At 36.2% G+C, this 14,320-nt stretch overlaps 1 protein-coding gene across 1 annotated transcript in view; it reads right to left on the bottom strand.

The window, feature by feature from the left end:
• Positions 1–4,811: 4,811 nt before the first annotated feature.
• The window catches only part of LOC115230708, a gene marked incomplete at its 3' end in the record, with an annotated part of 35,056 nt that continues 25,547 nt past the window's right edge, over positions 4,812–14,320 (bottom strand). The window contains exons 4-5 of the mRNA XM_029800842.2: positions 11,755–12,063; positions 4,812–4,913 (exon numbers count right to left, since the gene is read on the bottom strand). Coding sequence (XP_029656702.2) covers positions 4,812–4,913; positions 11,755–12,063 — 411 coding nt within the window. The remainder of the gene's footprint in view (positions 4,914–11,754; positions 12,064–14,320) is intronic.

Raw genomic sequence — 14,320 nt, 5'->3', positions numbered from 1 at the left:
GGCCAAAAACTACAGGCCAGTCTCCCTGACGTCACACATAAGTAAGGTCATGGAACGAATCTACATGATGCGGATGTGGACATTTTCAAAAAACATCTAGACAAGCTGCTTTCCGGGATCCCAGATGAACCCACTGCAAGGTACGAAGGTAACCTAAGGGCAGCAGCTACAAACTCTCTCTTAGATCAGTGGCCAGCCACGGCAAACTGGACTTAGAGAGGGTAGCAACAAGGGCGGTGCCCCAGCATGGCCTCAGCCGGATGGCTGAAACAAGTAAAAGAGTAAAAGAGTAAAAGAGTATATATATATATATATATATAATTTCAACAATTGAGGGTAAAATTAATTAATTAATTATTAATCAATTTCACCAAGTGTTCAGTATGTAAAGGGACCATTTAAGGCAAATTCAAATTATTACATTATATAAAAGGGCGTAGTAAAATAAATTACTTTGCCACATACTGAACTCATTAGAAATAGTAGCTAAAAAAATTTTCTTTAAACTATTTCTAATACTTAAAGAAAATCTCTCTCATATAGTGTTTGCTCAATTCAACTCACGAAAGTATGGGGGTAAAGACATTAAAAAATCAAATGCAAAGGTTATTTGAGAACGTACGTTTCAAGATTAGTCAAACTCGACATTTTCATCCATACTTTCGTGAGTTGAATTGAGCAAACACTATATGAGAGAGATTTTCTTTAAGTATTAGAAATAGTTTAAAGAAAGTTTTTTTAGCTACTATTTCTAATGAGTTCAGTATGTGGCAAAGTAATTTATTTTACTAAGCCCTTTTATATATATATATATATATATATACACACACATATATATATGTATGTATGTATATATATACACGCACACACACAAAGATAAATTGTGTGGGCAAACCAAAATATGAGATACTGCCTAGTAGGTTTTTTTTATTTTGATAAGCCTGGTACTTATTCTATCAGTTTCTTCTTGTGAAACCAATAAGTTATGGGGATGTAAATAAACGAACACCAGTTGTGAGGCAGTGATGAGGGTAAAACACAGAAACAAAGTCACACACATACACTTAAATATATACATACATATATATACGATTGATTTCTTTCAGTTTCTGTCTACAAAATCCACTGACAAAGCTTTGTTTGGTCTGAGGCTATAGCAGAAGACACATGCCAAGTCACCACACAGTGGGACTGAACTCTGGACCATGTGCTTTGGAACGAAGTTTGTTACCACACAGCCACACCTGCACCTATGTATGTGTGTGTGTGTGTGTGTATGTGTGTATGAGTGTATATATGTATGCATGTATGTATGTGAATATATATGTGTACATATTACATGTACATCTATATATATATATATACATCTACACATATACATGTATACATATATATAGAAATAAATGTATACATATACAGCTATACACACATACACACACATACATAGGTGCAGGTGTGGCTGTGTGGTAACAAACTTCATTCCAAAACACCTAGGCCTGGGTTTAAATTAAATTAAAAATAATAAGGGTGAGAAATTGAATATTAATCTGATTAATATGAATTGAAAACCAGTGGTGTTGCATATAAGACCATAGCAGATCTTCTTCTAGCAAAATGGATGTCCACTGTTAATGGTTCATCCCTCTTATATAATAGTTTGACTTTAATAGTTTCAGTATTAAAGTGAAAGTATCTGACATTATAATAGAGAGATGTTTTTGTTTCACTTTTGACATGTAATACTGAAATAGTGGAGAAGATATGATATTGCTGTGGGCTCGCCCTAGGCAAGAAGTTAGAAATTTTTTGCCCATGACACTCCCTGGACCCCAAGTAAGGCATGTGTAAAATTTGAATGAAATTTATTGTGTAGTTCTCAAGTTTTAGGGATTCACACAGACAGACAGACAGACACACATTCTCAGTTTTATATATATATATATATATATATATACATATATATATATGAAGAAAGTCCTATCTTTATTTTAGATCACACCTTTACTTCTTATTACAAAAGGATTGTTGGATTTACCTGTCATGCATGAGGATTTAACTGGGATTTATATTCTATTTACATTTACTGGTATCTGATTGTTGGAAATTTAACCTTATTCTTTTATACTGAGTGCTTACTTGATACCTGCCAGGACTTTTTAATCCCATTTTATTCTTATCTGTCTGTCTGCATGTCTAACTGTCTGTATGTATGTATATACATACACACTAGGTTGAAGAAAAAGTCTGTGCGCCATGTTAAAATAATGAACTGAATGAACACACACCACAAAAATATATTTTAAATGTGTATATTTAATACAGTGCACAAACTTTTTCCTTGACCTAATATACTATGGAAGATTTTGGATTTGATACAAAGTTCTGGGTTATCAGTCCATATATGAAAAGTAAAATTTCAATCCATTAAATGCTTCATAAAAAAATATATGTAAAATAGATATTTTTATATGAAAGGCAAATATACACATTGAGGCAATACATATTCAGCGATATTTAAATCACGTAAATTTGTACATACAGGATTGGTTTGTTGCATCAGAGACGCTAATATTAAAGCTCCAAGAATATATGGAAAGTTCGAAGGAAGAAGTCCAAATTAAAATCCAAATGTGAAAATTAACATATACATCCCATGGCTGTTTCAGGAACATAGTGATAAGAGTAGATATCGATTTAAAATCCATTCCAGTATCCATATTTCCTTCATCAGGGATATCTATATCTTGTATGGATCACATCTGGTATTTTTGTTCATAAATGTCAAAGTTCAATTACACTATACCAGTTTGTATTTTATATAAAATCGATTGGATGAAAAATGAGTTTAATAGAAATAAAATAATTAAGATGAATTTAAAATATATGGTGGAGGTAAAATTATATATATAAGTTTCCAGGAAATTATTCTAGAAGTGAAATGATTTTTCTCTTTTTTCATTTTTTTTGTTTTTTATTCATTACAGATTTATTGTTACTTAATGAAAGAATTTAAATGTGCATAAGATGATCATTATTCCATAACTATTTTATTGATGAGAAACTTTTTATGGATTTTTTGTTATTTAACAATTATTTGTTATTTATATGTGGAGAGGTATTTATGTCTACATGAAGTGATAAGAATGGAGAATTTGCTTAGCATTATCTGCTTATTTAGACATAGTACATTGATTGATTCTTTTGTACATAACCTACAAGTTAGTGTACAGGAATTATAAGGAGAGGTTCCAGTAACTACTGATCATATTAATTTATAGTTAATATTTTGCCTTTTTAGAAGGTTAACATATGTTACTAGTGATGAGGAAAATTTAGTCTTAGGGTTAATAAATGAATTCATGTGCGCTCAATATCTAGTTTTAATATCAGCTGTGCTCCCGATATATGTTTTAGATTGGTTAGGGTTAGATGTTAGTACTTGGCATTTATAGACTAGGTTCTTTTGTTAAATAAGGGGCAGTATTCAGGCTTGCAGAAGTTGCATGCTTTTTGCCTCATGTGGGTTTTAAATCATTGTCCCAAATAATTTGCATTGATTTGGTTAGATTCCAAATTACTGAGAAGCTGTGTTTATTTCATTAATCACATCCATTTGACTTGTCTGGGTAGGATTTATAGCCCCTTGTTGTTGTGATTCACCAATTATATTTCTTCTTGTATTATCATTAAGTAAAATATTATTGTTGGGCTCCAGATCAGAGGTTTCCCATAGAGAAACTTTACCTAATGAATGGTTTCTAAGCTTATATCTATTATTAGCTGCTATAACTGACCCTAGATTTGGTGTAGTGGAGTACAATATCTTTATACAAGATTTATTAAATATAGAATAATACTTATGGTTTTGTGGAAAGGTTTTTGCTAAGATTTTAAAAGATAAGCTGGGGAAGTTTCTAATTTGAAGAGAGAAGGGCAGGATAAACCATATGGTTTCCCATTTTCTAGAAGAGTTTTTTTATTGCCTGTTTATTTATATTGAATTTCTTAGTGGGTTTATGCCAATAGTTATGATTTTGTCGAATTCGATGAATCTAGCATATATGGTAAGAATGTTGTTCAAATGAATCATTCAACATACCATATATGGAGTAAAATTCTCCTTATTCATAATCCGCCACCCACAATACACACAGATACAGGTTGGTGAACATATAGAAAGGTGTGCTAGGAATCTTAATCCCAATTTCCTAATTTTCCCCTTCCCTCAATGTTCACAGAACACCTCAGTACAACAAAGAATGCATGAAGAGGCAACTTTCATCAATAAATATCTTCCACACCTCAATATGAACAGCTAACGTAATACAGAACACTACTAACCTTTCAATTAATACCACTAACCCCCATACATCCAATACACCATTTACATTCAGCTCTATATCTACCCTAATTGCACCAAATCTAGAACTACTTACCTCCCATACACATAACCGTTTTACTCAGTGACTAATAGACCTGACACCGTTCATTAATTGATTTGCATTCAAAGCAATGATTAGTAAATTCACAAAACCCATATGCTTTTGAATCTCTTTAACAATTCACAATAATGGCTTTTATTACTTTTATTCCTACCTCAGTTCATCTGATTGTATATATCTATCGTTACTTTCCATAAAAAGCCTTTACTTTTTTTGATTTCTAATGTGCATTTTTGCTTATTTTTCTTCTTACTTTCCCTCTAAATATATATATATATACACACATGTATACACGTGCACGCACACACACACACACATACACACATTGTTGTGATAAATAAAGCTTTATAATATGAAAAACATACAAACCTCCTCTTTTGTAGAATATATAAGTAAGACCCATTATTATTAATAATAATACAATTCCGACAGTGCAACCAATAATTATTTCCATAGGTATTTCTTGCTTTTCTGAAAAGATGTATTAAAAAGACCATGAATTATTACATCAATATATATATAGTAAGTATAATGAAGAATTTTTCATTACTCATGTGTCTCATTTTATTGGGGTACACAACTCATCATCATTATCATCATTATCGTTTAACATCCATTTTACATTCTGGCATGGGTGGGATGGTTTGAGTGAGGTCTGGAGAGCCAGCAGCTGCACCAGGCTCCAATCTGATCTGCCAATGTTTCTACAGCAGGATGCCCTTCCTAATGCTAACCTCTCCGAGAGTGTAGTGGGGGCCATCAGCACAGGTGCCAGTTAGGTGGGCCTGGCATTGATCATGTTCAGATAGTACTTTTTACGTGCCACCAGCACAGGAGCCAGTCAGGGGTTTCTGGCATCGGCCACATTTGGATGGTGATTTTTACGTGCCGCCAGCATAGGAACCAGTCATGCGATCCTGGCCTCAATCACATTTGGATACTGCTTTCTATGTGCCACGAGAACAGGAGCCAGTCAGGAGGCACAGGCCACAGCTACAATTTTGGTTTTACTTGACTCAACAGGACTTCTCAAGCATAGCATATCACCCAACGCATCATGGGTACTCTTAAATGGACTGGACATGCAACACCGGCATCGGCCATGGTAGTGATCTCACTTCAGTTGCCAGGTTTTCTCAATCAAAAATAGGAGCTCTCTGAACTTTGCCCACGCTATTCTTATTCTAGCCATGACAATATCAGAGCAACCACCCCACTACAGAATTGGTTGCCTAGTTAGTGGAAGATATCAACTACTTCTAGTATTCCCTCCTTGCATGTGATGGAATATGATTTCTGTACATCTTCAGTGTTTAATTCTTCCCAGTTAACCTTCCTTTGATATTGCTGCACCTTTTATGTGTCCATTGATTACACCGGGTACATCATATGGAGTTTCTACCTATGCCTTTTCTAAAGATTGAGCAGGGCCATCTACCTGAAGGTGTTTGTGATTTTTCATCCTCCCTACTTACTAAAACTTTGGTTTTTGCTATGTTAACCCTAAGGCTCTTCAATTCTAGACCTTGCTTCTACACCCTAAACTCTCTCTCTGGTTCTGGCAGTGACTTGGCTATTAGAACATGGTCATCAGCATAGAGGGGCTTCCTCTGTTATTGCCTGGAGGACTATAATGAATAAGAGGGGACTGAGGACTGATCCCTGGTGAATCTATACTTCTACCTGGAATTATCCACTATACTCGTTGCCAACTGTCATCTTACTGACTGTATCTCTGTACAGCTCTTATCAACCACTTGTCCATCCTCAGTTTTCACATTGGCCATCAGATAAGCTTTCTCCAAGTCAACAAAAGCCAAGTACAGAGGTTTATATTTGGCCAGATATTTCTCCCGCAGTTACCTTACCAAAAATATAGCATCAGTGGTGCTTCTGCTTGGCACAAAACCAAACTGCATCTTATCTAGGCTAACTCTTTCCATAATTAGTTGGGCTGTGACCCTCTCCGTAACTTTCATCACCTGATCCAATAATCTGAAACTACCTGATTTACGATGTGGATGACAAGACCATAATCCACACCACCTGATATTTTAAGCATCTCAGCAGTGATTACTTATGAGACAGGTGCTTCTGTTTTCATATCCTTAATTTCTTTATCTACCAGGGTACTATCAATTTTTATAGTGTTTCATTTTATTACACTTCTGTTTTCCTTTCCACCACACATTTAATTCAACAAAAATGTCTTTCCATTATAATCCACTAAAAGCAATAGATTTCTCAGCTCACATTAGTATTGCACATCCAACAAAAGGTATTAATCTAATGCCTACCAGCGCTCATATCATGTTTCCATGCAACGTTCAAATCCACACAAAAATACCATGCAATATGCCTTTTAAATAAAGCTGCAAATTTTTGAATTTTTTGTATTCAATTGCAACCAAAGTTGTTATAAAGTCACTAGAAAATGGAGAAAGCTTTTGACAAGGTCCCCTGCTCCTTAATCTGGTAGCCAACGTAGAAGCTAGTGATAGATGAGTGCTTGGTGAGAGCCATACAAGCCATGTACAGGGATGCTGTCAGTAAGGTGAAAGTTGGCAATGAGAAGAGTAATGGATTTTGTGTACAGTTAGGTATTCATCAAAGATCAGTTCTTAGCTTCCTCTTCTTTATCATAGTCCTCCACGCCATAACAGAAGAATTTAAGACTGATTGCCTTTGGGAGCTCCTCTATGCTGATGAGTTTGTTCTTATAGCTGAATCTCTACTAGAATTGTAAAATAAATTTCAGGTGTGGAGACAAGGTCTGGAATAAAAGGGCCTCAGAATTAATTAAGCAAAGACCAAAGTCCTAGTAAGTAGGAAAGTAGACAAGTTATTAATCTCTTCAGGGAGACAGCTGTTCTTGATATGCAGAAAAGGTATAGGTAGAAATTCCATAAATTGTACTCAGTGTAACACACAAGAAATACTGCAGTATCACAGAAGTTTAACAGAAAAACTATTCTTTGTGTGTCACAGGTAAGTAGGTACAATAAAAACTAAGAATGTATGAAGTAGGTGGGCAGTTCTTTACAAGTGTGGATAGCTTCCATTACCTTGATGACCAAGTTAACAGTGGAGGAGAATGCTCTGAAAATGTTGCTAGAATAAGAATGTGCTGGGCAATATTGCAGGTAACAAAAGGCCTCTCTCTCAGAGTGAAAGGTAGAACAGATGATGCCTATGTATGGATAGTGACAGTGAAACATGGGCTGTGACTGCAGAGGGTAATTGAAGGCTTGAAAGAAATGTGCAATGTCAGTGTGCATGTACAATAGAGTGTAAGAATTTTGAGAAAAAAATTGGGTATAAGTGGCATCAGATGCAGTGTGCAAGAGAGAAGACTGTGCTAGTACTGTCATGTGATGCATAAGGCTGAGGATAGCTGCATAAAGAAGTGCTGATCTGTAAACTTGTAAATGAGGTAAACTGAGGAAGATGCGAGACAAAGTGGTGAGAAATGATCTTCAGATGTTGAGCCTCACAGAGGAGATGACAAGGGACCGAGACTTCTGGTGATTTGTTGTGCTTGAGAAGATATGTCAAACTAAGTAAAATTGTGGCCGTCCATACATACAGGCATGTCCTTTATGGCCATGCCTTCCTCTCACACACACCAATGTAATCTGTCCTTTGTCAAAATTCCCCCACTACCCATCTTCCAAATACCTCCCCTTCATTCCAGCAACCATAATCCCCATTTGCTATAGTCACATCCACTCTATCTCAAATGCCTAACTGCACACACTACATGCCCTCACATATCAATCACACTCCCTCCCAACCATTCCAGTTTCAATTTCTCTCACCATTACCTCCTAAAGTCACCTCTTCCTCATCTCTAAACATTTCCCCTCACACTTTTGTAGAACATCCGCTTTCTATTCTCTTCGGACTACTACTACTCCCCACCAGATTCCGATGCAACTTCAACACCATCTATTTCTCTCTCTCTCTTTCTCTTGCTTTGAATGTCTCTATCTTTCTTCTAACTTTCTCTCTCTTCTTTTTTTCCTTCTGGAGTAGCCAAGTATCTCTTCCATAGTAAGACATTTATCTCTATTCCCCTATCATATTCTAATCTCTCACTTGGCACTAAGCTACTTCCCTCAGTTCCACTTCCTCTCCCAACTGAGAGGTCTCACAAGTTACTTGGCAACCCCACTGGTGCTGGTGCCACATGTGAAGGTGCATGGCTTAGTGGTTAGTGTATTTGGCTCATGATAATAAAACTGTTAGTTTGACTCCCAACAGTACATTGCATCCTTGAGCAAGATGCTTCAATATCATGTTGCTCCAATCACTGGGTTGACAAAAATTAATTGTACCTGTAATTCAAAGGGCCAGCCTTGCCACATTCATTGTCACATTGAATCTCTCTGAGAACACATATCTGTGGAGTGCTTAGTCACTTGTATGGTAATTTCATGAGCAGGCTGTTCCAATGATCCAATCAACTGGAACACTCATCACCATTACCAATGGAGTGCCAGTTGGTGCCATATAAAAAAAGTCATCAGTGCTGGTGTTGCATTAAAAGCACCCAGTACACTCTGTAAGGTGGCAGGCATTAGGAAGAGCAATCAGCCATAGAAACCATGGCAAATCAAACAATTGGGCCTGGTGCAGCTCTCTGGCTTGCCAGCTTTTATGAAACCATCCAACCCATGCCAACATCAAAGACAGACATCAAAATGATGATGAGGGCAATTTATATCCTTCTAATAAGGATGTGTTCATTCTGTTAATGCTTTAGAAATGTTTCTAATCATTCTTCTCTGTGACTGCACAGACATAACTGTAGTTATGTAATGTAGTGTTGAATATTTCAGCATTTTACACAGTGACAGCACAGTAAAAACAATATGTCCGTCGGGTTACACTAATGATTTCAAACCCACGCAATGATGTGGCAATCTTTTCTGGGGAAAGTGGAAGTGCATGCCGAAATTGTGTGTACTTGTAACTGCTGGCTAAGGTCCCCTAATCAGCCTCATCTAAGCATTATAATTCTTGAATTTTAACATATGATTTCAGAACTATTTTTCATAAGAAAGCTATAAATCAGGAAAAAAATAAGGAGACTAAGGCCAATATAGCATTTGCAGTTTGTTAAATTGGATAATAAATTAAATTCCTGCCATTTCATAAAGTGATATAAATTGTTTGTTACTATCCCGGAATACTTTATAAATATGGTCTACACTAGGAGTGAGGAGCTCATCACCTGATTTTAAATTTGAAATTACTCAATGAGAAAATCTATAAAGATCCATATGAAAAAATTTAAATAGTAATGTTATATACATAGCATATCTATGAATTTGAAAGATTCATTAATTTTCTCAGTAAAAATGTACCTCAGAAATTCTTATACACCTTTCAATTTACTTTTCATACTGAACAGTTCCCCCAACTCTTTTTTAGGCCATTGGTCATTGATTAATGAAGACCACAGATGAACCATCAACTTCAAGCAATCTACATGCATGGAACTGTTTCTAACTTGGTGAGGCCAATGTTATCCTGTCTCAGACAGGTTCTGAATTTTTTACTTAGTGCTGCTTTGTAGTAACTTGACATCATTTAACTTGCAATAACTGCATTAATTCCAAATATTCTGTTCTATGACAAAAAAAAAAAAAGAACATTGCTGCTGTCATTTCACATCTGTTATCTATACTGGCATGGTGAACTGTTTGACAGGAGCTGGTAAGTCTGGGAGCCACATCAAGCTTTAGTGTCTGTTTTCGCATGGTTTATACAACTGGATCTCCTTCCTAGTGCTAAGTGTCCAACTGACAGATTTATTAAATCTCCATGAACATTGTATAGGGAATCATATAAATCAAAATAACTTAAGAGATTTAACCAATTTGGACCAGTAGAAAGGCCAAAAAGAGGTAATATTTCAGTATTTATATGCATTCGTTCACTGTTTCCCTATTTCAGCAAAAATGCCTTACTACATTTAAAACAACTCCACTTAAACTACATAGAAAATATTTAAATAAACACACTAAAAATAGTTAATCAACCTGAAAACTTCACTAAAACTGAGGGAGTAGTTTCCCAATATAAGTTTTGCCATCTTCACACCCTACTCCAACAAACCAAACTACATCTCTCCTCTTACTCACATTTCCCCTTTTAATGCACTATGCTTATCTCTTGCTCCCCAGTCCTGTCCACACTGCACTGCTCACAGTATCATTACTATCCTGTTGTCCCCTACCCACTCTATGCCCAGGTTTTAACAGTCACTGCATACCCCACCCCCACACACCTTGCATTCACTCTCTATACATGTACCTTGGCAACTCCCACCCTTTTATATTCTGACCCCATGTCTTTAGAGCATACTCTTCCACTTTGCTACCACTTATCTCCTCCTGGCTCTTCTCTACCATCCCATTTATATTCTGATCCCCATTCCTTGTGAGCATGCTCTGGTGCTTTACCACCATCTCTCTCTGCTCTCTTGCACTCTCTTTCTCTTTCTCCTGCTCTCTTGCACTCTCCCTCTTTCTCCTGCTCTCTGACAATCTCCCTCTTTCTTTTGCTCTCTTTCACTCCCTTTCTCTATTCCTTAGACTGGTTAACTATGTATCACTTCTACAGCAACACACCCATTACTGGCCTCAATCGCGATCACTCCTTCTCTCTCCTTCTGACTGGGTAATCATGTATCTCCTCTGCAGCAACACATCTATTTGTTTCTCTGTCATACACTAACCTTTCATCATCTGGCACAAGATCACCTCCAATGCCACATCGTCTCTCAAAGGATCTTTATCTTACAAGTTATTTGGTGACTCTGTTATTGTTGGTGCCACATAAAAAGCATCCATTCCACACTGTATAGTGGTTGGCGTTTGGAAGAGCATCCAACTGTTAAAAAAAAACATGCCAAAACTGATCTCAGTTGTGCTGGTGTCACATAAGCATTCAGTCCATTCAAAATCATGTCAAAACAGAAAGCATAGCATGGTGCAGTCTTCCGCTTGGTGACCTCTAGTCAAAATGTCCAACCCATGCCAACATGGAAAGTAGATGTTAAATGATGATGATGATGGTGATAATGATGATTTCTGAAAGGAAAATTATTTGTACTTACAAATGTAATACTGAGCAAGAAACAAAGCTAAACTAGACACTCTGACATTAAAACCCAGAGCTGACTATAACACTTAAACTGAAAGTAGAACTTTAAGTACTTTATGAATATATTAATAAATTACAAACAATTCTGTATAACATAAAATAACATTCTAAATGATTAAAGAAGCATGTAACAACTTACTCTTATATCTCAAAGTAAAAACAACAGTTTCTTTTCCTTCTGAGTTTTCCACTGTTAAGGTATAAGTATCTATAACATCATCTTTGGTGTCTTCTATCTTCAAACTAGTACAGCTTCCTTTGAAAGGAAACTCATCTTGTAAATAATCAGTTATTAAATATTTGTTTGAGTCAATTGATTCCTCATTTTTCTGCCATTTTACATCAGATTTTGGATGCGAATAAAAACACTGTTTCAAAATTACAGTTTCTCCATTGGAAACATTTCTCTTTTTTGGACAATTTGATCCTGAACTGAACATAGGTCTCACTGGTGAAAAAAAAAGAAAATATTAAAAGAGAAAATACACGTGTACTAGAAATTAAATATTTTCTGAAACTAACAATAAATATTCTAAATTATCAATTGAAGATTATTGTAAGTTTTTGGTATAAATATGATGAAATAATGCTTTCTACTATAGGCAAAAAAGCCTGGAATTTTGAGGAAGGGGCTAGTCAATTATATCAACCCCAGTGCTTAACAGGTACTTATTTTATCAATTCCAAAAGAATGAAAGGCAAAGTAGGCCTTGGTGGAATTTGAACTCAGACTATGATGCATATGGCAGTATAACCAAGCATTTAGAGTACTGATTGATGCAGTATAGGAGAGGGTAATGTGAATTAGCAATGGCAAAAGGCCACAAGTAGTGGGGCATGGGAAGATAAAGGTTGCAAGCCAGCCACTGTAAGGAAGAAGAATGATCGAAAATGGGGAAGTAGGAGTTTCTGTTGATTCTGATGGTAAATATCACTTGTCACTTTTTACCATCAAGAGACCTGAGCTTGTCATACGGTGCTAAGAAAAAAAGGTGGTAAAGCTGACAGTTCCCTAAGAAGGAAACATCGAAGATGCTCTCCTCAGGAAAGAAAATATGATAAGGTTGTTTAAAACTTTGGGAAAACAATGGAAGAGAGGTAATATACCTTCCTGTAGAGACAATGTCAGAGGATTTGTTGGAATCAGGGTTCACTTGATGCTCGGGAGTTTTGGACTAGGTGCAAATGACACAAAAGATGTTACAAGAAAATTGCCAGAAGTTGTCAAGAAAGCAACTTATTATATCTTCCTGAGGAGAGAGCATGAGTGACGAAGCAAGAATTAGCAATGAGGATGGTAGAAATAACTGATCCAGAGTTGCAACATCTGATCACCAAAGCTTGGGCTGTTGCATGCTTATGTTGTTGTTTACACCAGTAGGTGGCCCTGGACAGTTCTAGTGCCATGATGGAAAGGGCTGAAACACCCACAGAGCTGCTTTACTGCCCAAAAAGAAATCAATGTCTGCATATAAGTTTTTAGCTCCTTGATTGCAATTAAACAGACACTTGCTAATTAGACATCCAGCAACTTTGTCAAAAATTCTTTTCCATCACTTTTTAACAAACCCAGTACCATGAACATATGTTGTATTTGCTATCCACAGTGAATCCAGTTCAACCTTCTACACACAACAAAACATTCAATCAGTTCCTTTTTTTCAACTCTATTCATTATCTAAGATGTCACTATTATAGCTTCTAATTTAAAACTACAAGTCAAGTGAGCAACTTCAAGTGATGTATAGAAGTGGATAACTTGGTCTCCTGATTATTTTTATAGATGTGGCCAAAGACAAGACACTACTGTGTAAAATAAAGAGGAAGGTTTTTCAAAGGATTCAAATTGATATAATCTGTACAAGATATCAATTCAGAAATTTTGAGATTTGGGTAACTTAGAATGGGATTATCACTATGTGATATTGTCTCAGATATCACCTTGAGATTATTATTTCCAAGTGACTAATCCTTTACAAAGTTTGAAATTTGTGCTCAAAGATCACTTAATCAAAAATGAAGAAATATGCAATTATCTGCATCATCTCTAATAAAGACAATCTCTACAATTCTACTCAGAAACAGCCTATTGATTTCACAGCCAATATTTCTAAGATTATGATGATTCATCACCTCCTACTTTAACTTTGATCTCAAGACATCTGAAGAAATATAAAACTAGGTCTCCTAGAAACCATTACCTTTATGTTACAAAGTGGTTTTCATGAAGTTCTAAACAGGATACAAACATTTCTCTTCTTTCTAAAGCTAACAAATATAATATGATATAGAATTTAAATGAAAACTCTGTTACTAAAAGTTTTAGGAAGATCTTAGAAAAATAAATATTTTTTGCCAAAAAGGAAACTAACACCATATGTATCATCATCATCATCATCATCGTTTAGCGTCCGTTTTCCATGCTAGCATGGGTTGGACGGTTCTACTGGGGTCTGTGAAGCCAGAAGGCTTCATCAGGCCCAGTCAAATCTGGCAGTGTTTCTACGGCTGGATGCCCTTCCTAACGCCAACCACTCCGTGAGTGTAGTGGGTGCTTTTTACGTGCCACCTGCACAGGTGCCAGACAGAGCTGGCAAACGGCCACGAACGGATGGTGCTTTTATGTGCCACCGGCACGAGGGCCAGGCAAGGCTGGCAATGGACACGAAACGGGGCGGTGCTGGTAACGGTCGCGAAACGGAAAG

Source organism: Octopus sinensis, unplaced genomic scaffold (genome assembly GCF_006345805.1).
Source record: "Octopus sinensis unplaced genomic scaffold, ASM634580v1 Contig16159, whole genome shotgun sequence".
NCBI classification, from domain to species: domain Eukaryota; kingdom Metazoa; phylum Mollusca; class Cephalopoda; order Octopoda; family Octopodidae; genus Octopus; species Octopus sinensis.
The sequence above is the reverse complement of the archived record's forward strand: the minus strand, read 5'-3'. Positions and strand labels throughout refer to the sequence as shown.